The sequence below is a fragment of the Camelus dromedarius genome, chromosome 10 (assembly GCF_036321535.1).
Source record: "Camelus dromedarius isolate mCamDro1 chromosome 10, mCamDro1.pat, whole genome shotgun sequence".
Lineage (NCBI taxonomy): Eukaryota > Metazoa > Chordata > Mammalia > Artiodactyla > Camelidae > Camelus > Camelus dromedarius.
The window spans coordinates 78,632,494-78,657,172 of NC_087445.1; the positions used below are offsets into that span (position 1 = coordinate 78,632,494).

General features: G+C 55.8%; 2 protein-coding genes across 14 annotated transcripts in view; one reads left to right on the forward strand and one right to left on the reverse strand.

Moving 5' to 3' along the window:
- The window catches only part of PNPLA7 (patatin like phospholipase domain containing 7), a 57,785-nt gene extending 35,328 nt beyond the window's left edge, over positions 1 to 22,457 (reverse strand). For 7 of the 13 annotated variants that reach the window (XR_010382858.1, XM_064490818.1, XM_064490819.1 and 4 more), the window contains exons 1-15: positions 22,411 to 22,457; positions 21,157 to 21,188; positions 19,884 to 19,958; positions 19,646 to 19,733; positions 19,188 to 19,267; positions 17,733 to 17,824; positions 17,442 to 17,582; positions 16,215 to 16,374; positions 14,896 to 14,976; positions 6,582 to 6,710; positions 6,047 to 6,127; positions 5,338 to 5,464; positions 4,594 to 4,740; positions 2,281 to 2,381; positions 2,007 to 2,153 (exon numbers count right to left, since the gene is read on the reverse strand). Coding sequence is in view for 12 of the 13 variants with exons in the window: in XM_064490818.1 (XP_064346888.1) it covers positions 2,007 to 2,153; positions 2,281 to 2,381; positions 4,594 to 4,740; positions 5,338 to 5,464; positions 6,047 to 6,127; positions 6,582 to 6,710; positions 14,896 to 14,976; positions 16,215 to 16,374; positions 17,442 to 17,582; positions 17,733 to 17,824; positions 19,188 to 19,267; positions 19,646 to 19,733; positions 19,884 to 19,958; positions 21,157 to 21,186 (1,479 nt within the window). In the remaining variant the exon portion in view is untranslated. Of the gene's footprint in view, positions 1 to 2,006; positions 2,154 to 2,280; positions 2,382 to 4,593; positions 4,741 to 5,337; positions 5,465 to 6,046; positions 6,128 to 6,581; positions 6,711 to 14,895; positions 14,977 to 16,214; positions 16,375 to 16,791; positions 16,962 to 17,441; positions 17,583 to 17,732; positions 17,825 to 19,187; positions 19,268 to 19,645; positions 19,734 to 19,883; positions 19,959 to 21,156; positions 21,189 to 21,816; positions 21,982 to 22,410 lie in introns of those variants that run through there. The other 6 variants (XM_064490820.1, XM_064490815.1, XM_064490814.1 and 3 more) reach the window with 5 other exon arrangements.
- Positions 22,458 to 22,681: 224 nt separating this feature from the next.
- MRPL41 (mitochondrial ribosomal protein L41) lies at positions 22,682 to 23,316 on the forward strand. Its single transcript, XM_010995363.3, has one exon. The coding sequence runs from the start codon at positions 22,798 to 22,800 to the stop codon at positions 23,203 to 23,205; it is 408 nt and encodes a 135-aa protein (XP_010993665.1). The 5' UTR covers positions 22,682 to 22,797; the 3' UTR covers positions 23,206 to 23,316.
- Positions 23,317 to 24,679: the final 1,363 nt, after the last annotated feature.

Genomic DNA, 24,679 nt, shown 5'->3' on the forward strand with positions numbered 1-24,679 from the left:
TATTGTCGTGATGTCAGTTCTACCCAACTTGACCTACAGGTTCAGTGCCACCTCAACCAAATCCCAGCGGTTATTTTGTAGACATCGACAAACTGACCCTAAGGCTTGTGAGGAGAGGCCAAGCACCCAGAATAGCCAACACGACACTGAAAGAGAAGGACAAAGTCAGAGGACTGACACCAGGCAACCACAAGACTTACTACAAAGCTGCAGTTATCGAGACGGCGGGGTACTGGTGAAACACTGGCAAAAAGGTCAGTGGAACAAAACAGAGAGCCCAAAACAGATGCCCCCTCGACTGGGGGATTTGGGGTGAGGACGACGTGTCCAGGCAGGCTCACCAGCGGCAACAAACGGCCCGCCTGGCGTGGGTGCTGGTGAGGGCCATGCGTGTGTACGAAGGGGCAGCAGGGGTGGGGGGAGTCTCCACATCCTCAGTTTTGCCGTGAACCTAAAACTGCTCTAAAAAATAAGGTCTGTTAAAGATTTTAATAAGTCACGTAAAAAACCCATTCACGGTACAGTTGGGAAAATGTGAACACTGTGTAGGTCATGTTACGAGGCCTTTTCAACACTTTAGTTGTGAGAATGATATTGTGGTGATGTTTTAAAACAGGGTCCCTAACCTTCAGGGAGGAATGGTGTGTGATGACACAGTGTCTGAAGCTTTTTAGACAGGAAATAATTGGGGCGGGGGGGCCAGGAGTGTAGCTGTGAAAGGACTAGCCGCGTGTGGAGGACTCTTGGCTGGGTGATAGGTACATGGGGGTTCATAATGCTATTACCACCACCTTTTACGTGTTTAAAGCTTACATGATGAATAAAAAGATAAAAAATAAATTCCTGATGAACCAATGATTAAATACAAAAAGTAAAATAATGATTTTGTTTAAAATTATTAAAATGGAACTGAGAAAATATCAACTAAAACAATCTGAAAAACTTATAGATGAATTAAATATAATAAATAAGAATTTTTCAGCATAACTGAGGAACTCTAAAGTCCAGCTTTGGGACACCTGGTTGGCCCAGACTCCTGGCAAAAGCAAAGAGAAACCCTTTCTGTAGGAAGATGAGGGCACCTTCGGTCTCGCACGGTTCCTACCAGCAAGCACAGCTGTCCAGCAGAACCAGGCACAACAGAGACAAGGACCAGAGGGACAAAGGAAACCAAGAGACCCCAAGGGACGACCTGGTACAGCGACGCGCACAGGCGTCACATCGCCAAAGCCCGAGGGAGCAGCTGTGACGGCAGAGCGAGAGGGGCCGGCCTCCCGCAGGGCAGAGCCGGCACCGACCTCGAGAGCTCAAGCACAGGCTTAACAGCGGACTAGGCGCTGCCAGGAGAGTCAGTGCACTTAAGTGAAAACGTCCACATTCAAGTCGAGAAAGGCTTTTCTAACGGAAAATACAGAGGAAGGAGCAAGACGTGAAGGATAAATGAGGACACACGCTCCTGCGAGTCTCTGAAGGAGAGGAGAGAAAATGGACAGAGGCAGCTTCTGAAGAGACAGCGCTGATAATTTTTCAAAAGGGCTCAGAGACAGGTTGAAGGAGCGCAAGCAGCGTCGCACACGGCAGACCAAAAGGAGCCCACCCCCGCTCCGGCGAGCGGGGCTGCAGAGCACAAAGACAAAGACACTGCCTGGAGGCAGCAAGGGAGAACTACTTTCAGAGGAGAGGCCCGCGCCTCTGAGCGGGGACACTGGGCTGGAGGGGTGCTCACCCCCTGCTACCTGCACCCACCCAGACCTGGAGATGTGCTGCGGGAGGCGGGCAAGTGGAGGGCGGACCAGAGCCGGAGACCTGGTGCAGCAGCGCTGGGAGGTGGCGCCGCCCGTGTCGGGATGCCGTGACCCCCGCCCAGGTCCTGCCTGGCAGGCGCCCCAGCCACCTCAACCCTGGGACGTGCTCCTGCAGGCAGGGGGTCTTCTGAAAGACCTGGGTCTGCGGGGATGGTCAGATGCGCCCACACCCCCAGGGAGGAGGCGGGAGCAGCCACTCACGTCCAGCTTCATCAGGGTGAGCAGGTCCTTCTTGGCAGCTCTGAGGATGGCATCTGTCCTCCCATTGGCTGCAGTCTCGTCCGAGCTGCTCTCCGAGTAGCAGAAGACAGCGGAGGGTGTCTCTGTCACAATCACGCTCTTCTTGGACTTGAGAAGAGTACCAGCAGCGCCATCAGCAGGGCTGCGGCGCGGGAAGGCTGTGGGAGGCCCAGCGGGCCTGGGCCCCGCGGGGCACAGGCTGGGCACAGCCAGGACCGGGGTGGGGGGGGCCTACCTTGCTGGCCGCAGCGCTCCCAGGGCGCTCCTCTGCGTGTGGGCGGATGCGGGCGTGGTCACATGCCACTCTGAGGTCTGAGGTGGTGGAGGTTATGCCACCTACAGAGGGAGGGGGACTCAGGACACATGCTGGCTCCCTGGACACGTGGGCCCCGTGCACCCACCCAGGCAGGGCTGGCTGAGTGCAGCCCGAATCCCAAGCACACAGACCCTGTAGGTGAGAATGGAGACAGACCCACTTCAGGCACACCCAGAGAGCTGTGTGACAACTCCTCAGAAATACAAATGATGGGAAGGTCCCGGTCTAGACAAAATGGGGGTTGGGTGGGGCAAACCACAGCTCCCACCGGGCCAGCCAGAACCCAGGGCAGGAGTCACGGAAGGGCCTTTGCCTGGTGACTGTAGGGTCTGCCTGTGGTTTGTGTGGCTTTGCCTCAGTGCTTTCCTTCCCGTGGCCAAAGAATGCAGCTTACATGAAAAAGTAAAACATGAGACTGTCACCAGGAACTACAAAGACCGACCCCCATCAATTTTTTAAATGTCATGTCTCACAGGAAACACGCAGCTCTGGGAGCTGCTCTCTAATCACAGTGACAAGATTTTGAAATGTTTAAAGCAACACAGCAGTTAACAATACCGGTCTTGTCCGTCCTGAGATACTGTGGGTTCGTTACACTTACTGTGACATTACATTATTATATGATGTACACTAACATATGATATACTACTATACACCACATTATTGCTTTTATTATTGTTTACTACTAATAAGCCAAAATATTATGATTCCAACATCTAATTTAAAAATAAAAACCCAGCCATACTTCCTGGGATAAACACAGGAAAGCATTAAAAGTTGCGTATTTCTGTATTAAGCTGCCATCATAATCATATGGTCTATGAAAATTAAAACGTTGAGTATCGTTGGCCAGTGTATCAAATTTGACCCACAGCTTGTTGACTCTGAGGAGTGGAAGCCAGGGACACGGGGGACTGACGGACGGTCTGGCACCCCTTCATACCAGGGCTGGAGCGTCCATGGATTCTGGTATCCACTGGAGGTTCTGGAACCAACCCCTATGGGTGCTGAGGGAAGACTGAGCATACCTCTGACTTTTGCCAGAATCATGTCCATGAGAGTGTATAATGTACATAGGCCAGAGGAAAGGTAAGCCTCTACCTGTATGGATAGTAACTGGATATACTCATGGAACTGGATAATTCATCTTCAAATTTTGTTATATGTGAATTGCTATTATTTTCAGCTATCTATCATTTAATATCATTTTATTTCAAAAATTTCACTGAACAGATTTTTTAATACAGTGGGTCAGCTGAGCCACACAGAAGAAATGTGCCACGACACAGACAAAACAGTCAATTCTAGAGAGATGCGTGTCAAGAGGAAAATATTAAATCTTAGAGGCAGACTTCCTAAACAGGACACAGAATGTATTGACCATGGAAGAAAAAATTTGGCCAGTTGGACTCTATTCCTATCCACCTAAAGGTACCATTAAGAAAATACTTGTAATACAGACATCCAGCAAACGGCTCACATAGAGAAAACCCAAAGAACCCCTGTTGGACAAACAGAAAGGCCCTCTGGGCAGCACAGGGACCTGTACTCAGTACCCTGTAATAACCCACAATGGGAAAGAATCTGGAAAAGAATATATATGTGTATGTGTAACTGCCTCACTTTGCCGTACACCTGAAACTAACACGACATCATAAATTAACAACACTTCAATTAAAAGAAAGCACTTGGGGGAAAAAAGAGCTCCTATTAACAAGAAAACAAAAGACAACCCAAGAGATAAACGGGCAAAAGACCACGGAGCCCACCCCAGTGGAGAAGGAGGACCTCAGGCTCACGAGTTGTCGAGAAGGTGGGGCAAGAGCCACAACGAGGCCTGACTGCAGGGCCCAGAGGGGCCACACGAAAAAGACGGAAAACTGCACAGGCTGGGAAGGAGGACTTCCTGTAAGCGGTGTGGCCCGTGAGCTGTGTGGTCTGTAAGACAGCAGAGGGGGCAGGTGCAGACACCTCCGGGGGACAGCTCTGCCACAGTGAAAGCAAAACCTGGGTGGTGGCCAGGGGGCAGAGGCCAAGGAACATCCGTCTCAGTGGAGGCTGTGGCACGTTAGTAGCCAGCGGGCAGAGCCAGGCTCTGGGGTGAGGGTGGCGCTGGAGCAGCTGCTCTGGAAGTGGCAGGAGGGGCACTGGGGGCAGCGTGTGGGGAGGAGCCTGCAGGACATCCAGGCGGCAAGACGCCCCCCGTCTGGGGTGGGACAGAGAGTCCTTTACCTGGTGGGGCTGAAGGGGCCTGGTGAGCTGCCTGCACCTGGTTGTGCTCGTCTGCCACCTCCTCGTGGACTGAAGGTAGCGGGACGGAGTGGCTCCTCCTCAGCACAGTGGGCCCAGAGGCCACAGCACAGCTGCTGCCACGGCCTGCTGGGAGGACACGGCGTGAGGCCGGGCCTCCGCGCCCACAGCACACACACCGCGGGGCCGAGGCCCGGGCCCTGCACCCTTGCCCCTCAGGTCATGTCCTCATCACCTGTGCCCACCTGCCCAGGTGAGTGACAGCAAGTGCCAGGCTCAGACTCAGGCCCTGCTCAGCCCTCTCCAAGGCCGGCCAGCTGAGCACTGCGGGGGAGACCCCACCAGCCACAGCTCCTGGCCCCACAGGTTACGGAACCAGGACAACCGTCCAGGAGAGTCCCTCAGCAACTCTGCTGAGATGGACTTCACACACTTTGTTTGTAAACAACCGGTGACGTGTCCGCCATAGCGGACAACAGCACGGTAGCATGGCTGTGTGTACACAATCACCCCGGAGGTGACTTCTGCCTAAGAAGCCTCAATGAACAATTTTTTGCCCAAATCCAGGCCCCTCTTGAGAGCTCAGAGCAGTGCAGCCAGAGCACAAAGCTTTTCCCCCACAGGAAAAGCCAGATCCCCCGCAGAGCCGGGGAGACAGCTGCTGAGCAAGGGCGGGAGGGAGGCTGAGGCCGTGGGAGGTCAGGTGCTGGGGCAGGGGAGCGATACCTGGCTCGCAGGAGTCCTGGGGCTGCAGGGGCCTCTCGAGCCGCTCCTCGGGGCTGTAGCTCATCTGTCTCCGGGCCTTTCCAGCAGCCACGCTGGCTACAGTCACGAGGGGGATGGCCTGGCTTTCCTGAGACACGAGAGAGAAGCCGGCTGCTCCTGGCTGTGTGGGCTATGCCCCCGGGAAGTAGTGTGAAGCCCTTGAGAGAAGCCACACTTGAGGGGCTGAGGGGAGGCTGGGGCCAAGCAGGAAGACAGCTGCCTTTAAGGCAGTAAAGGCCCAGCTTAGTTTCATCTTGGCAACCCTGTCGTGTCCAAACAAATGTCAAAACTGTCAGAAGCCCTGCTCTTCATTGAGAAGAAAAACAATGTAGAAAACAAAAGGATTTGCTCTAAAATGTCGGCAAACGATGGCAAAGCCTAAAGCATCACCAGGCCCTGGAGCACACCCCACGAGGCGCAGGGGCTAACAGCGGGTGCGTGTTCAGGGTTGGGCGCCGGGCCTGCGCGAGGGCTGGGGACAGCGCAGGGCCACATGACTTCACATTAAGTCTCAGCAGAGTCTGTGGGGAGCGAGTTCCTCATCTGCCTCACAGCCATCGGATCAGCCCCACCAGCCTTGACAGCGGGGGGCCCCAACCTGCTCCCGCCCCCACGGAGAGGGGGGCAGGCTCTCAGCACGAGGCCCTGTCAGGACGCCGAGTGCACTCACGGGGTTGAAGAGTTCAGTGGTCAGGCCCAGGTAGTTGTGCAGAGCCAGGAACGTGACCCGCTGCAGCCTCACCATGATGATCTGGGGGAGACAGGCCCACACGGGCTCACAGGTCAGAAGCCCCATCGCAGACAACTCCCCTGGCCCCCCAAGGTGTGACACTCGGGGCAGAAGGAAACTCCACATCATTTTTGACAGTTTTCTCTAAATCTGAAGTTACTTCAAGTCACGAAGTCTAATAATAAAAAGAGCTCTTTATGGGCAGTGAGAGACCCGAAGTCCTCTTTGAGGTTATCAGCATTAAACTTTACTGTAAAACACATATTACAAGTTTTTTAAAAAATTGCCTTAGCTCCTCCTACACCCGCTGTGTTTCCAGCACTCGGTCCTGCCAGTGATGTCAACTCCACTATTCTGGACTTGGCCTCACGGCTATGGGACTTTGGACACTGGAGGTAAGACACTCAGGGCACCAGCCCTGCACCCCCCGAGATGCCCATGGCAGCAGCAGACACTGCCTGGAGAAGCTACCCACCTGCACCACCCTCACCAGGGTCTCAGGATATTTCTCAAAAACTCCTTGAAAAGCCACGGCTGGAAGGCGGAGGATGGTGGACTGGACGGCAGCACGGGCGGACACGGTTTTGTACGGTGCGGTGTGGCCCTGGAACGACAGCCCTGTCAGTCTGCTCTGGCCTCTGGGCCTTCGGAGCATGGCCCTCCCAGCCCACATCCCAGTCTCCAGCGTCACAGCTCATCTCACAGCCCTGCTCTCCAGAAGGGCGCCTGGGCCCCTGCAAGGATCACCTGCCCAACAGCTTGGCCGGGCCTGTCCCGCCACAAGCTGGCTCCACGTGGCCAAGGACCCAGCGGGCAGCATTCGGTTTCCCTCTTCTGGGAACTGGCTGGCACTGGAGGAGAGATGAGGTTTTTTGTTGCAATATCAGCCCACGCAGTGACCTTGGCCCTTCTGGTGCACAGTGCTGAGTCCCGCTCCCACCTCTGCTCCCACCGCCGCTTCCTGGCAACCACCAGCTCTTTTCCTTTGTCACAGTGTTGCATGAATGGAAGCACGCAGGCACGCCCTTCCCCAAGAAGACACACTTGAGGCTCATCACGCTGTCCCTGCGCAGGGACTCCATGCCCTTGGCTGGTGAGGACTCGGCCGCCCTAGGGGTGCACCTGTTTCCTCATCCCTCTGCCAGTGATTTCCAGTTTGGGGCAACTAAAAGTGAAGCTAATATAAATATTCACATGCAGGTTTTTGTGTGAACAAAGTTCTCACTCTTCTTGCTCAATATGGAGGAATGAGTTACAGAAACCCTGGCTACAGCTGGAATCTGAACAGGCCTGCCAGGCTTGTGTCTGTCACTTGCTAAACTTCAGAACAAGACCAGGAGGCCCGCCTGCACCCTTCGTGAGCTCGCGCGTGTCTGTGCACATGTGGGCGTGTGTCCTGTGGGTGATTTTCATACCTCTTGACGTATTGCCAGATTCGGTTTGTAGAAGCACTCTATTTAATTGACTTAAGACAAACATGTGCTGATAGGGATTGAAACACAACAGAAATGGCTGAGTGCTCTTTGGGTTTATGTGATCTGGGCTTAATTTTGGTGAAGGGAACTTTTTGGGGCCGTTGGTTTAAAACAGGAATGTTTTCGGAGTTAACAACACTGAAAATAATGCTAGCATACAGCTCTATTCCACCTGGGCTTACTGGTCAGGTAACTCATGTTGTCTTTATTATAAAACTTGTCAGCAAGGAAAATAACTTTGTAGGATGAAATTTTTCATGCATAATTTAAATGTGACTGATGTTCCAAGACAAAAAAATAAAATAAAATAAATGTGACCGTTGAAGACAGTGAACTGAATGGATGTGGATGAGACAAAAATTTCTAGTAAACCCTTTAAATAGCTTCCCCACATCTTTTTGGTCCTCTGAAACCTTCCAGTTTTGCTAAGTTAAATTAAATGACAGGTAGTCATTAAATATCTAGATCATTTCCAAATAAGATAGAGTACTGGAGCATTACCAAAAAGTTCACCCCCCTTTGGCTTCCTTTACAAAGGAACAAAAGGTATCGGAGTTTGTTGATAACATGTTTTGCGCCATCTTGGAAAACCTACTAAAGAAAGTTATCTTTGCCTGCAGTGAGGCTGACCGTTTCAGAATAGGAAAGAGGAAAATAAGACATACTTCTGTTATGGGTTACACTGGTTACCATTACAGTCAGAGTATACTTTGCATGATTTCTTTTTTTAAGTTAGAAACATTACTTTTCTCCCAGTTTTATCAAGGTATAACTGGCATACAGCATTGCATATGTCTAAGACATACACAGGCATCATGAGACGGTGACCACAGTATGTGCAGAGAGCATCCATCATCTCACAGAGACTCAAAAGAAAAAGGAAAACCTGCTCCCTGTGATGAGAGCTCGGGGTGGCTCTCAGGACAGCCTTCACGTGTCACACACCGCGTGCTGGACACTGCGTCCCTAGTGCTTACTTATCTTATAACCAGAAGTCTGCACCTTTGACCACCTTCATGTAATAACCTCTGCCCCCGACTCCCACCTCTAGTAACCAAGAACCGGCTCTCTTTTTCTATGAATTTGTTTGTTTTTGAAGTATAAGTGATCTACAACAGTATGTTAGTTCCTGGTGTACAAAGCAGTGACTTGACTTTTCTATATGCTACAAAATGATCACCACTGTATGATTTCAATTTCTTAAATTTATCAGCATTTGTTTTATGGCCCAGAATGTCTTGTGAACGTCCCATGGGCACTTGAAGAGAATGTGCTTTGCTGATGTTGGGACCAGTGTTCAGTAACTGTTCAGTTAATTACTTTATCGAGCTGGTCGGCGGTGTTGCTCAGGCTCTCTGTCCTCTGTTCTGTGGGCTGGAGCCGCGGGCCATCTCTCCTGTCACCTCACCAGTCTCCATCCTGCTGCTGGGAGAACACCCGCTCAGGTGTGACATCTCCTTGGTGCGTGCTACCCCCCACCCTCAGAATCACACCTCGGTTTGGGGTCGACTCTATCCGACAGTCCATCTATCTAACCTCTGTACTTAGAGTGGGTTTCCTGGAGTCAGCAAATAGTTGGATTTTGGTATTTCCATCTAATCTGGCCATCATTTAAGTGGTTCATTCAACGTTGTACTTATGTGGCCAGGTTTTCCAGAGGACGCTGGGCTTTTTTAGCAGGCTATTGAGCTGACTAGGTTCAGACCCCAAGTTCTGTCTCACAGCCCCGGGGCTGGGTGCCAGTGTCTCTTGGTTTTCAGCGTGCTGCCCCCCATGCTTTGCTCCTGCCGGCACAGGCACCCCTCAGGGGCTGGGGGTTCGCCTGAGAGCCGGGCTGAGGCTGAATCCTAGCTCCAGTCTCACTGTCCGTGCTGGGCTGCTCTGGATGTGAGACCAGAGTTTCTGTTGTCATCAGCAGGAGAGAGGGCTGCAGTGGTACCACCCTGCCACAGAAGGACTCAACTCTATTTTATTTTTGTTAAGAAGATAAAATCTCAATGTCCTTCTTCTTTGAGAGCCAGAACGAAGAAGCCTAATACACTGCCAGAGACAGCAGCCCACCGGCGTGAGGAAGCTCGCTGCCGCTGTCACAGAGAGCCCTGTCTCATGTCCACTCGTGAGGCCAGGCGGACAAAAATTCAGACAGGTGACACCTGGTGGACATGCAGTCTCCTGACGTGACTGTCCTCTGAAGTAAGCCAGGCAGACACCCCTTCCTCCAACAGCCCTGCACGGCGGAAGCACTGGGCGTCCAGCGCCGCGTGTACTCAGGGAGCTCCGGACTCAGTGACACGGCTTCTGCTTGGAGTCCCCTGGGCTCATTTCAAACCCTTTATAAAGAGAAGGCTGTCCCGTAAGAGAGCCACAACCACACCACAAGAAATACAAGCACAGGACAGCATGGAGCAGTCTGCTGTCGGGCGTCCAGCAGGGCGATGGGAGGCCCGCTGCAGGTTCCCTGCCCTCTTCGTGAGCCCAGGGATCCCAGCTCGGGCCCCCACACCGGTGTGGCACTTGGCGGCCTCTGCAGGCTCACAGAGGCAGAGGGTCTGTCTCAGACTCGGCCTCACCCCATCCAGGCCATCTCCACAGGGGCCTGTGTCGTCAGCACTCCCCCTACTCAGCAGCAAGCCAAGCAGCCAGGAGACCAGGAGGAGCGCGGGAGGGACGTGTCCACGAACCCCAATGAGGCAGATCTCATCTGTGTTCCAGAATCGGGGAGAAAAGTGTATGTGTATGTGTTTGGGGGGAGGGTGGGAAGAGGAAATGAGGACTTAGCAGCTGATGCTAAAAATAGCTCAAAATGACTTGTTGATTAGAAAAACGGTGCCCTCAACCTCACCTAGAATCGAGAAGCTTGAAAGCCACAGGAGAAGCTGCAGCCAGGTGCACACAGGCTTGGTACACGCCTGCACGTGTCTACAGATGTCCCCTGCGGTGCCGGGCACCGCAGGAAACACTCATCGCAACCCGGATGCCAGCAGCGGGGCAGCAGCGCAGACGACTGACCAGAGCCACGTGTGCACGTGGCGGGAACGTGTGCTGAAGACCCCACGCGGACCTCGGACACTGCAGGAGAGGGTAGGTAGCATGACGCCACTTAGGAGCTAGTCGTGAAAATCACACCGCCTCCTTCAGAGCACCCGAGAAGATCCGGAAAAGCAGCTGCCCCCAGGAAAGGGCAGGCGGGGCTGAGCGGCACCGGCACTACAGCTGGCCTGAGTCCTGGCAGCCGGGCGGCCACACTCAACCTGGCCCACGGCGCACCCGAAATATTTCATAACGCGTCTGTAAAAACTAAAACAATGGGGGGTGGAACTGCAGGAAGGTGGTCAAGGGGCACAAGCTTCCGGCTGTAAGAGAAATAAGAGCCGGGGAGGTGACGGACGGCGGACTGCACGGCGGCTGCGGCCACCACTGGGTGTGTCTACAGGAAGGCCGGCGAGAGAGCAGGTCCTGAGAGCGCCCATCACAGACTTTTCCTTTTTCTCGCATCTACATGAGATGACGGATGTCAGCGAAGCCTCCTGTGGTGCCACTCACAACCACGTGAGTCAGACCACCATGCTGTGTGCCTTAGACCTTCACAGGGACAGGCGTCAGTGATTTCTCAACGAAACAGGAAAAATAAATAAATAAAAGAAGAATCAAAATCCCCTCAGTGTCAAAAGAACATATTGTTGCTTCAATTGGAAACACTCACGTAAAGCCCATCCCCATTAAAGACGGAGTCTGCAGGGAAGGGCCCGTGTCTCCTCCCTGGTGGGGCACACGCTCTCCTCCGCTCTACTGAGAAGACACAGCCCTCAAAGAAGGAAAACGGGAGCTAGGCCCACATGACACACCAGCAACATTCTGGAAGCTGGGGGAACCGAAAGGCATGGTGGCGGCGGCTGGAGCCAAGGGGCCGTCTAATGAAAGCAGAAACATTCTCTCTAGGGCTCGAAGCCAAGATATGGAGACCTAGGGTCCCGCGTGGGCCAGGTCCCCCCCACGCCCCGCATCTGCCCGCGGGGTTCTCCTGCAGACGGTGAGGCAGCCGGGCATGAGCACCAGGACCTGACACCTCACACCTGGGCTCGTGGACAGTGTCCCCCTGGTTGGGGTGCCCAGACTCCTCCACCTCCAAACCAGTCCACCCATAGCAGGAGACTGGCAGAGGCCTCTGTGGGACTCTGCCCTGAAAGCCAGAGAAAAGCCCCCTGGCCCTCCTGCTGGGACCTCCAGGGGATGAGCCCTGAGCACACGCGGGCTCACAGCCAACTGCCAAGTAGCTCACACCGTTTCTCTTTTTACAATGAAGCCACACAGCCACTGCTCAGGGGCAGGTGCAGGGCAATCCCAGCACCCAGAGTACCTTCCATCTCCCCGGAGCCCTAGACAACCTAACCCTGTCGGGCCGCATTAATCTGCCTCTGGTGCAGGGTGGGCAGCTCAGGGCGGAATCCCGCCCACCACCTGTTTCTGTGAATAAAGTTTCAAGGGAACACAGCCGCGCTCATTCACGCTGGGACGGCAGAGCTGACGCTGTGGTAGCGCCTGCATGGCTGGCCTCCTCAGGGCTCTGTCAGCCGCCTGCGGCCATCTGAGCCTCCCTCACTTGTGTCTGAGCCTCCAGGAGGCGCCCTCGGCCAGCCTCTCGGGCACGCACTTCTGCCCGGCTAGTTTGCGTTGGCTATGCAGCCAGGCGGGCACAGGCGTCCCTCTTGCACGAGTGGACCGCTGGGGACAGGGAACGCCCAGATTGAAACGTGAGAGCAAATAAACAGACGAGAAAAGAGCCAGAGATGACGCGGGGAGCAAAGAAACCTCATCTTACTTCACCCACGAGAACTATTCACTGAGGAAAAGAAGCTCCTGAAACAAACAATATGACAGAAACTAAAAGCTCAATGGAAGATTTGGAGAGTAAAGCTAAGAAACCTCCTAAAAGTACAAAAGAAAGAAAAAGTGTAGAATGAAGATAATTCTAGATCCGTAAGGCTGCAAACTTGTCTCCCTTGAGCCCTCCACAAGGACCCAGCAGAGGGTTTGCTCTGCCAAACAAGGAGACCAGGAAAGGGGAGGTGGGAGCCAGGCCCAGGAGGGAAGACAGGACACCGGGAGGCTGGGCTGCACGGTCCGGAAGGTCAGACGGAGACAAAGGACAGGGCCCAGGGGCTTCTCCGACTCACAGAGCACTGGGCCAGGGAGCCAAGCACACGATGTACAGAAAACTCAGCAAATGAAAAATGAGGCAACTGTTAACTCCAGGGAAAATGGAAAGGAACTCCCCTCCAGGCCCCACAGGTTCGGCTGTCGACAGTGTCCTGCAGGTGGAAGGAGACAGAGAGGCCAGTAGGGCACTTTTCGCAGCAGGAAGTCGACACGAATCTAAGATGAGAGAATTACAAAGCAGCAAGAGCAGCAGGCTGTGCAGAGGAGCCGGCAAGAGCTGGAAGAGGCCCTTCTGGGGCGGGACGGTGGCACAGACAGCTGCAGTCACAAAGCGCCAAGTGTGTTCTAAGGATTTGTTCAGGTTATTTTGGTAAGAATAAAAATTTTTTAAAATAACAAACACAACAAACGTCCGGTAAGGCAAAACTGATGTCCTTCCAAATGATCATTTACGCCAATATAGAATTATTTTCTCCCAAACATCGCCCCATTCTCTTCTCCCCACCCCACCCAGGAAACAAGACTCCTGCCCCTGGGAGGGGCTGTGCGACACTGACGCTGGACGAAGTGACTGCGGAGGATGGGGGACAGCGGGTAACGCCCCACGGTGCTGCCACCAACGGCGCTCCACCCAAAGTCACAGTGGACCAGGACGCCGGGAACAAGAAATAAGAGAAGGGCTCTAACCCCGTTCGTTCCAAAGCTACTTGAGGGGGAGAGGTGCAGAGCCAAATAAGGCCCTAACCTACCTGCACATGGATGCAGCACATCCAGGCCTCCTGGCCGCTCAGACCCACAGAACACCTCAGATTCAGACGTGCAGCAGCCCCACAGAGTCACCCTCTCTGGCCCAACCTGCACATCCAGGTACCCCTCCCAGCACAACGCTCCAGGCAGGAGGGGGTCCCTCTCCCCCTGGCCAAGCGCCTTACGAAGACATACCAGGTCCTGCAGGAAGACAGTGCATGCCTCCACCCAGGCCCCCAAACAGCTCAAAGCACGTATCTGCTGGTCTGACAGGGGCGGGAAGGATACACTGGACACCCCCAAAGCCTCTGTTTGGGGCCTGTCATGCACGTCACACACCAGAACTTAAGGCTGGACTGGAGGACACCCACAGTGGTCCCACCAAAGTGAGTGTCACACAGCTACCCCGACAGCTGGCCCTGCATGGGTGCACCCTTGCCAAGGTTCTGCCTGATTGCCCTCGAGATCGTGCAGTGTCTGGAGAGACTGAGGTGCAAGCCGCCTCACACACAGCTGAAGATAAAAGCAAAAGGCACAACATCCAAGGACAAGATTAAAGTCAAACACACCTGAGTTACAGAGGTGCATGCATTTATCAAAACTCAGCTACATACACTTGATTTGTTTTATCATATGCAGATCTCGCTCAGAAGAAAAAGAAAATTAAACAACACTAAATTCTAGTTAATGGGGAGGGAATGTGGCACCCTGAGCTGAGATTTTTTTGTAGCTGGTGATGAGCATATAGATTGATTTTACTATTTTGTCTACTTTTGAACATGGTTTCATAGTTGAAATATTCCCTGATAAAAAGTTTAAAATTCACAAGCTAACATGAGATGCCATGTTTTAACTGACTGGACTAGCAAAGATCAAACATGAATGGCTCCCTAGTTGGTTAAGGATGAAAACCAAGCACCCCACACATGCCTGGTGGTTCAGCCTTTGTGTGGGGTGGGAAGTGTATCCCCTGACCCAGCAAGTCTCCTAAGGACTTGCCCTACAGACTGGCCCTCAAATGCAAGAAACACTGTCCGCACGAGACCACTCACTGCAATAACGAACGGCAAGAGCTTGGTCAACCGAGAGATGCCAGTCAGCAGAGACCCAGGGGGGCCTCATGGGAAGGGGCCTCGGGCAGGAGGCAGGGAGAGAACGCTCTCACCGTGGGACGCCTCATGCCTCTGAAGCTTGAAGCACATGCACGTGTGACCCGCCCAAAGAATAACCATCTAAGAGCCAACACCAAGCTCTCCTGCAACACCCAGGCACAGCTGTTCCCTGGCACACAGCTGACCGGGGATCCTCCTGTCCTGGGTCAGCTCTCGTCCCTGGAGTGCTGGCCGTGGTGCTGAGGGGCCTGTTGTCCGAGCGAGTCTGGGCAGGCAGGGGCGGGGGGGGGATACTCACCGTGATGACGTCCAGGACACTGAGAAGACTGTGGACGCTGTCTCCAGCCAGAACCTCTTTGACCACCACCTCAGTGCCATCCTGCACTTGGGAAGCAGAGCCGAGTTATCCACTGTGTGAGGCCAGGCCAGACCCAGGCCAGCTGGGCAAACCAACTGCTACCACCGCTGCTCCAGGGGGGCAAAGGTCGCTCCGAGCAGACTTGTGGGAATGCGGTATGAACAGCTCAAAAGCAGAGGGCAGAAGAAATGAGGATGAGGCACAGGAACAAAGAAGCCAGCCCAGCATGGCCTCTCGGCCCCGTGGCTTGTCACTGCTGGGTTGATTGCCTGAGTGAGTTTGCTGGCCTAACTAAAAGGGCTGTGAGGACCAAATTTAGTTATTCTCAGCATAAATAATAGCATTTTGACATATCATTCCTCTGGATTAAGAGAAAGAAAGCCCTGCAACGCTGGTGATTTAATACAAGAACTTCATCTCAGCACAACCCAGGAAAACCCCTCTGAACTTGTTCAAACCCAGCACTGGTCAGTGTCCATGAGCCCGTCCATCTGGCCCAGAGGCTAGGCGTTTGTGGGGAAGGCCTCCCAGCTGGATGACACTGAGGCCCCATCTGGAGGCCATTTCCTTTCTAATTACCCCATTAGGTCGGCGCAGACAAAGCTGCACCTGTGAAAACCATGCCCTAACAATGCCATGGTCGAGAAGCCCGAAGGACACACAGGCGCCCTCCTGGGTCAGGGCCCCTGGGGCCGGCAGGTGGGGACTTTCAGGAGGCCCGGGATTCCGTAAGTGTCTATGGCGGGAAGCCTGGGTTAGTTCCCGCCTGGAAAGCAACACACCCTTAGCAGGCCTGGCCTGGAGGTCACCCCCTGGCAACTGTGATTCACGGGTATAATCCCACAGAGGAAGGAAGCAAGAAGTCAGCGTCCAGCTGAATTAACTTGATGAGAGTTAAAATTAATTATAATCTGAAGGCTGAAAATAGGCCGGGATGTGACCGATCATGGCAGATCAGCACTCAACCACTGAGGTTTCCGAGGACGTGGGAGAGACTTTTCAAAACGCTTCCAGCCTTGGCAGTGAAGTGCAGAGGTGAGCCCGGCGCATGGAAGCACGTGTGCAGGCGGAAGTGAGAGCGCCCACAGCAGCAGCTGCGCCCCGCCTGCGGGTCGGAGCCTGCCTTCTCCCCACAGAGCTAAAACTTGAAGTTTCGCACTAACTTGTCAATGGAAAACAGAAACAAGTTTGAAGCTGGCCGACCTCCGAGTGAACACATGATAGACCCCTAGCCTGCCCGCCAAGCCTGAGGCCCTCACCGTGTCCTGGGTGCAGACTTCCAGCCGCCCGTCCTGCACCACGTAGACGCTGGTGTCTGGCTCCCCTGGCCGGAAGACATACTCCCCTTCGAGAAGCTGCACAAAGACCATGTGTTTGCAAAGTTCCAGGAACAGAGGCTTCTCAAAGTGACCCAGGACCCTACAAGAAACAGAGCGCACGTGGGACACCTTCCGGGAAGGAGGGAAGGAGAGGAGGATGGGAACAGGCCACCCACCCTGCCGGCCAGACCACAGAGCCAGCTTTCAGGGTCTGCAGAGCCCACAGCACAAGCGCCTGGAATCACCATCAGGGCAGAAGCTCAGACTCAGGAATTCCCCTAGCCGTTTTCCCATCAGCTCACAGAACCCCCTAGCCACGACTGTGAGCTGGAACCAGACGCACAACCAATGGCCGGGAAGGAAGAGCCAGCGGAGGAGGGTGTCCAGGGAGGCGGGGGCCAGACGCTCGACCTCCCATCAGCCACGTGCTTCCCGCACTCCCTGCACCCCCCTGAAGATGAAAACGCCAACAAGCAACAGACACACAGAGAAGAACCGACCAGGAGGCTCTGCTCACCGCCCGGAGGGCAGACACGGCAAGAGGAAAGGAGCTTTGCCGACCGATGAGAGAGATGTTCACACACTGGGGTCTGGGGACGCCGCTCCGGCTTACACGTGGGTTAATGTGAATGTGACGCTGACCACAGCAGCCTGCGTGCGGCCCATCCAGCAAGCACTGTGCATCTGCTTTCGTTATTAAAGGAAAGGGTCAGGGGTGAAGGGCGTCCAGGCTGAAACTAAAGACCAAGTGCCCCTCCTCCTGGGACGCCAGTGCCGGCCCTCCTTCGATGCTGACTCCCTTCCGGGTGCCAGGGCCACACCGACTCACTGTGTCGTGTTGATGTGGTTTTTTGGAAACCTTGAAGGAAAGTATCCCTGACTTATTTGATGTTCTTTGCTCTGACAAGGCATAAAACTGTGCTGAAAACTATGCTTCTCTGGAGCAGCTCCTCAGAGTTATCTGTGAGGCTGTCTTTCCGGCTACAGTTCTTAGGTTGGTCTCAATAAAACTGTTTTCTATTCCTGTTACAAACTGTTTATTGATTACTTTCATTGACACAAGCATCAGCGGCCACAGGGAAAGGAAACCTCGGAGGCCAGGCCAAAGGCAGTCCCCTGGCACAGCGCAGGCACACACAGGCCTCCCGTGTCCACCTCCTCTCTTACCGAACATTTTTCAGCATGTACAAAACTTCTGACGGCAGGTGGGAGTTCTTCACGTCAAACTCCGTGAGGTCAGCCTCCAGCAGGGAGGGCGGGGGCTCCTTTGGCTGCAGGGTGGGGTACTCCTTCCTGAAACGTAGAATCCTACAAAGCAGAGACAGGTGCACCTGGAGGAGAAGCCCACAGGGTTCAAAAGCAGACAGGGAAGCCGCAGGCAGGACATGCGTAGGCTCGCTAGTGCCCATGGGGGAAGGTGGCTGGGATGAGATGTGGTCTGAAGGGCACTCCCAGTACCTCTTGGCCAAAGACAGCACCTTGGTCCTCTTCCTCACCCGCTGCCTGGGGGCGGGTGTGCTCCCCACAAGTGTGTGGGGGAGTGTGGTCACCTGCAGGGTGAAAGGGGGAGGCCAAGTCTGCATCCTGCCACTGGCCAGATCCAATTCTCAGCCTCAGGGTCAGTCCCAGCCCTCAGGACCTGCCCCACCTCTAGGCCTGACGCCAGCCTCCGAAGTCTGGCCCCACCCTGCCCACCTGCCCAGGAGAAGAGAACAATCCTTGGTGCTGTTGACAATGATGCTGCACGGCTGTGTCCCCAAACAGCCAGGGCTCTGATAGCCTGAGTCCCCAGGCCTGTGTCCCCTTGGCCTGAGGTGGATGCTCCCTACCTCACACCCATCAGGCTGGCATGGTGACCCCTCCCCTCCAACCCAAGTGCCCTGGTCTGGAAACCTCTTCACCCTTCCTCATGGCCAAGGCCCAGTGGACTGCCCTGAACATGGTGCTGAGCAGCACAGAGGGCCTGGCCCCAACCTGGGTATTGGCCGGCCCCCTTGCACAGCCACTGCCCCCTGCTGTCCCTCAGCTCCCCGTGGTGCCAGCTGTGGTTGTCAGGGTATCCTTCCCTCCAGGGTGCCCCAGCACCTTAGCTCAGCCAGCTCACTGCTGCACAGGCCACAGTGGGACCACCAAGGGACAGATCCCCCATCCAGCCACACACCAGGCCTTTGAGACCTGATCGGGGTCACTCGTGTGGCCCTGCCTGAGCCTGCGGCAGGCCCGCTCACCATCCCTGCACCAGAGCTGGCCCCTGCCACACGGAACAGGCTGCAGGGACCACAGCCTATCAGCAGCTTCCACTGAGCGTCCCTGCCCCTGCCTGACACTGGTGAGGGTCCACGAGAGGACACACCCAGGACCCCTGTCTGATAGTTCAAGTTCTCTGCAAAGAGCATGGATTGACCGGATTAACCGAGTAACCTGAGAAAAGTAGCAAATGGAAGATATTTATAATAGCAGCAAATATTGTAAGCGTGCACTGTAAGCACAGTGAGGCTCGGGCAGTCTGATGAGCCTCTTCTGCCCTCAGTGGGTAGGAGGGGGCTGGGGCCAACCCGCAAAGTCTGTACCAGGTTGCTTATCCCCAGGACAGGTGCCTGACACTGGAAAGTGAGGCCCTGCAGCTGCCACCTCGTGGGTCCTGGCCCTAAATCCTGGCAGGATGACCAACCCTAGCCCCAGAGCCAGGCCCCTCTGTGCCATGCACTCCAGGGAAGCTCCCGAGAGGGGCTCTGCCCTCTTTCCCAGCTCATGTCCCCTCTCATCTCCAAGGCTGCAACCCAGACCTTCCAAGCTCTGGAGCCCCGCCCAGCCCCAGGCACAGGCCAGCAGGAGCCAAGGCGTCTGAGGGGTGGAGGCCGGGGTGTTGCAGGAGGAGGGCGGCCTATGTGCCGGGGCCGCAGCACCAGTTACCTTCCTCATGATCTTCCTGCCGTAGAACATCACTTTGTCTCTCTTCCGGAACCTGTACTGAGGAGTGGGCTGCACCTGTCCTGCAAGGGGAGCCAAGGGGCCGCCTGAGCCCAGCCAGGCCGCCGCAGGGCAGCGCTCTGCAGGCTGAGCTTGCTCTGCCCCTGCGGCGCCACGCAGCATCTTGCCCCAGGGCTGCGACACACTGTGCAGAGGAAGCGGGAACTGTGTCTCTTCTTGGAAGTGACAGCCAGGAAAGTTGAGAACCGACTCAAAGTCTCATGGATTCGACGTGCTCAGCCTCAGCCTGGACTGGCCAGCAGTTTCCGACAAATGCCACCACAGGCTTGAGAGCTGCCAGCAGCAGCTCAAAACACGTGGCAAGTCACCCAAACCTCCCCCATCCCTCCAAGCCCTCCTCCCCTTCCCTCTAGAGCCAGAGTCTGAAGCAAGATACTCACGGAATCGGCTAACCCTTCTGTATACAAAAAAGATGGTGATGCCAACAAGAGTCAGGGCCAGGAGAACTCCAATGGCAACCCCCACCAGCTGGGCGAGATCACAGACAGAGCACCCATCAGCAAGGCCGCCATGACCCTCCCAACCCCAGCTGGGCACAAAGGGCCCCGAGCAGCCAAGGGTGAAACAGGCTGTAGGTCCCGGGGCCCACCCGTCACCCAGAGCACGTGAGGTGGTTACCATGGTGGACTGGGAATGCTGCTCCGTCAGCTGCAGGCCCCAGGACCAGAGGGTGGCCCCCAGAGAGAAGCCCTCCTGGAGGAGAAGGCTGCCATCAGGGAGGGCCGGGACCAGCACAGCCCTGACCTCCCAAGGCAGTGAGAACAGAGCTGCGCGTAGGGAGAAGTCAGCAGCCCTGGAGTCCTCCAGAAAGAGGCCACCTTCCAGGATGCTAAGGCCCTCTAGCACACCTGCTCAGGGGAAGGGCACCCTGGGAACGGCTGGGGCCAGCCACTGTGCTGCAGTGACAAACGCTCTGGGCATCATCAATGCATCTGAGTCCTGAATCCTCAGCTTTCCAGGTCCTTAGGCACAAGTCCAGAGGAGTGAGCCCAGCCGGCCACAGGGGGTGCAAGGGCCACCCCTCAGTGCCCTCTGGTCACCAGCAGGACCACGCGCTGCTGGCCCCAGGCCAGACAGAAGCCCACACACCAGCAGGGCTGAGAAACCCCAAGGAGCCGACTGGATTTTGAGAACATTAAAGTCCAGCTCACAGCGGAGAAGGGCTACCAGGGAAGGAGTCAATGGGGGCTTCAGAAGTCCAGACCCCAGGGAGGGAGGGAGGAAGGTAAGCGAGAGTGACTGTGGGATGGTGAGTGGGCACTCACACAGAGGATGCCGGCTGAGGATGGAAATGACAAGAAACCAGCCAAACAAGTAGCTCTTCTCCTCTCCTCCTGGTACCCACACTCCTCCTCCCAAGCAGCCAGGAACAGGATAGGGCTGGGGTGGAGGGCTTTTGTTAACCTCTCAAGTTCCTACATAAGTGCCAAGGACTAAAGCAGCCTTCCCAGTCTTCCAGAGAGCCGGGATCACACACAGCGTCGTGTGATCCTTGGAGCTCAACCACCACTTGGGGGGCAGCCAGGGCTGTCCAGGGAGGGGTCGCAGAGGTGCCCCATGACCTATTTACAATCTCCTGTGGTTGGGCATCTCAGAATTTTCAGCTTTTCAGAGTGGTTGCAATGCATTTAATTTTCTGATTTAGGAATAAAGGCCTTTGTGATGTGGCTACAGATGTCCCACTGGGAAAAGGCCTTGAGTCAAAAAGCAAGCAGGCTGCCTCAGGGGAAGCAGGAACTGACAAGTGTGCTCTTGGGGACAAGGAGGGAGGGCCTCAGCCCTGACAAGGGGAACAGGGGCCCCACATGCCACTCCCACACACTGCAGGCTTGAAGGAGCTGCCGGCAGGGCAGATGTTAAAAGGACACTCTCTCCTCATCCAGAAATGTACCTCTGGGCCCGCGTCCTCCTCTTGCTCCATAGCTAGAAGTGAAACAAACAAAGTGAAAAGAAGAAAGGCTGGTTCCGAGCGAGTGGCCCCCCGCCTCATGCTCACGTGCAGAGCAGCCCGTCCCCTGGGCTCCTTTCCACATTCTCACTGAGAGGAAAACCCTGATGAAAAACTGTTCTCCGTGAAGAGAAACTCATTTCAGAAGCAATCAGGGTCACTTTCCTTTCAGTAAATAGCCCTGGTGCGAATGCCCAGGAGCCCAGAACTGCAGCCAAGCCTGGGGCTCCTCTCTTCGCCAGGCCAGTAAAGGGCAAGCGAGGCCGCAGTTCCGGGCCTCGGGCGGGCACTGGGGCTGGGGCGGGGTGTGCGGCCATGGCCCGCTGTGAGCCAGACCCTTCCTAGTGGCCTGTGCCAGAGGGTTTCCCATCTGTGGCTGAGCCCTGGCGTTGGGTGTGTGGGTCCAAGGGGTGGCGAGCTCGGGGACCAGCCCTGCACACCTGGCTTCTGGGCCCTGGGGAGGAGCCAGGTCTAGGCCTTCACCCTGTGGCTCCCAGGCCCCTTAGAAGGGCAACAGCAAGAGAGGGTTTGTCTCTTCCAAAATCCCACCCAGAGAAGTCAGGGAGCAGAAGGCAGGTGCGGGGTCTCGGTGCCTTTGCTCACCGGTCAGACGTCCTGGGTCTGCCCTGTCCCAGGGAAACCCTTTCTTCTCAGATTCTCCTTAAGGGCCAGCAGCTCCCTGACCCCACTCTGCCGCCCAGTCCTGGCCGGGCCGTTCTCGCCCTGGCCCCAGGCTGGCCGGAACCCTCACGCTCCCCACCACCCGGGCAGCCCGGCACCTGCCACGGAGCGGAAGCGCCTTTCGCGGCTCCACCTGACAGGCCCACAGGCGCCGGGACGCTGAGGGGCCGGGCCGGCGGAGCTGGCGGCGCGAAGGCTGGGGGGCAGCGGTCTGGGGGGCCTGGTGGCTAGGGGCGTAGCGTTGGACGTTAGTGGTTGGGGGCCGTCGGGTTTGGGGGACCCTTCGGGTTGGGGGGTCATGCGAGGCGAGGCCGCCGGATGGGGGGCGTCCAGGTTGGGCCTCGGGGTTGAGGACTGTCGAGTGGGGGGGGCCGTTGAGTGGGGAACCGTCGGAGTTGCGGCCGTCAGGGCCGAGCGGCCCTGTGAGTCAGTGTGTGTCCCGGGTGGGCTGGGAAGCCGATGGCTACCCCTCCTCACAGAACCGGACCCCCGGGCCTGCGCTTGGCGGCGACTCACCGGGACCGCGCGCTCCCGACGCCCGCGCTCCCGTCTCTCCACTCGAAGCCCCGCCCCCCCCCACGCCCGCGCTCCCGACAGCCCCTCCCGGTGCCCGGATTCCGCCTTGAGGCTCCGCCCCCAGCGGCCGCGCTCCCGACGGCCCGCCCCACGCATTGGCCGGGTCCCCGCCAGCCCCGCCCCCTCGCAAGGCCGAGGCTGCACATTGGGCGCGGCACAACCAATCGGAGCCACTCTCGCTGCGGTGCGGAGGCTGGGTGGCCCGGAAGCTGCCGTGAGCGCCGGAAGCGGAGCGCGCCGGGGCTGGGGATTGCGGCACGCCGAGCGGGTGTCGGCCGCGTGGTGTGCGCTGGGCTCGCGGAGCGTTCGCGTCGTGCAGGCCCGAGCATGGGCCTCCTGAGCGGGGCGGCTCGCGCCCTGGTGCGGGGCGCCGACCGAATGAGCAGGTGGACCAGCAAGCGGGGCCCGCGCACCTTCCTCAAGGGCCGCGGCGCCAAGGGCACCGGCTTCCACGCCCGCGACAGGAAGTTCGTGCAGGTCAAGGAGATGGTCCCGGAGCTGGTGGTGCCCGAACTGGCCGGGTTCAGGCTCAAGCCCTACGTGAACTACCGCGCGCCGGAGGGCACAGACGCCCCCCTGACGGCCAAGCAGCTCTTCCTGGAAGCGGTGGCGCCTGCTATTGAGAAGGACTTTAAGGCCGGCACTTTCGACCCCGAGCGCCTGGAAAAGTACGGCTTTGAGCCCACCCAGGAAGGCAAGCTCTTCCAGCTGTATCCCAAGAACTTCCCGCGCTAGGAGCCCGCGAGCGGAGGACTTGTGCTCACCTTCCTTGCCCGTCCCAGGTCGGGTGGCGGGTGGGAAGGCGTTTCCCTCGCTGCGTTTCTATTAAAGGCCTTCGCTACCGTACAGGGTTTGTTTCGGGCATCTGTCATTCATTGTGAAAATAAAGTGTGCAATGTAGCAGGTTAGCGACCTAGGCTAAGTTCTCAGAGGTTCCATTACCTGTGAAACTGCAAAGAGCCGTTTTCTCAACCACAAGGTTCTGGGAAGGAAGCGGGAACACATCGCTTAGACTGCGGAAGAGAATTACGAGGTAACCGAGCCACGTGACTGCACTGGTTAATTCATCCCCCAGATTCTTCAGCCCGAGGACTGATGAAAATATTTATGGAATCCAAGGTAACTATTTGGGGGGGGGGGGAGGTCAGGTGAAACTGCCCTCCTTGGGACAAACCTAGAGAGGCCACACAAGCTGGTGTCAAAACTAGGATTTCCCTAGTGATCGCTAGTCTCTTTCCACCTTGTGTTTGCCTGTTTCAGTGCATATAATCCTGCAATCTTTTAAATCCTGTTTGATATTTAATTGATCTCTGAGTTAAATATCTGAAAACAAACGCTAGAGGAGGGTTCAACATTAATATATTCTGACCTGTACTGGCATGAGTGCTGTATCATCAGAAAATAAAGCAAAAGATAGAAGTTTTGTGTTTTCTGACTGAACACCTATGTATCCTTAGTGGATGTTGACAAACCCCACTGTGGATTGTACTTCAACATCCATTCCTTCCAGAGAGACAAGAAGGAACCTGTCCATGGAAGTTAGATCAGTCACAAACCCAGTTATGTTCTTGGAGTTAACAGTGTCCAGGCTGGGAAGCTACTTGGTTCACTGAAGACACGATGAGTGAGTGTGACTGAACACGTTTCAAGTTTATGACTCGCCAGGGCAGCTCAGAATGTGCACACAGCTTTTACTTATCTGTATGGGAGGTTTTACAAGCACTTCTGGTGCCATGATGTGATCTTTTAAAATGTTTATATAAAACTACTTGGGTTATAAAGTAGCTTTGAAAAAAACCCACTTCATTCAGTTATATAAATAGTTGCTTAAGTAAGTATGAAGAGCTGGAAGTCAAACACAAGAAGCAGAGATGATTCTGACTTGGCGGCGGCGGCGGAGCTTTCAGGCCCCAGGGTCCACAGGAGGGGGCTGGATGGACTGGTCATGATGTGTAGGGAGAAGGTAGCAGTGGCAGCAGCCAACAGGGTCACGTGAACCACAGCTCCAGGGTGCAGCTGGGCCTGCTGTCCTCCATCCACCAGGCTGGTAAGAAGGGCCGTCTGGGGTCTCTGGCCTTGCACTTACCCACTCTCACCTCTCCCCTCCCCTCCTCCCCAGCAGCTGGTGGTAGCAGCCAGGCACTGGGCACCCATCCTAACTGCCCGCCAGCTGGGCTCCCCAGCAGAGGCTGGGCAGATCCTATCAGGG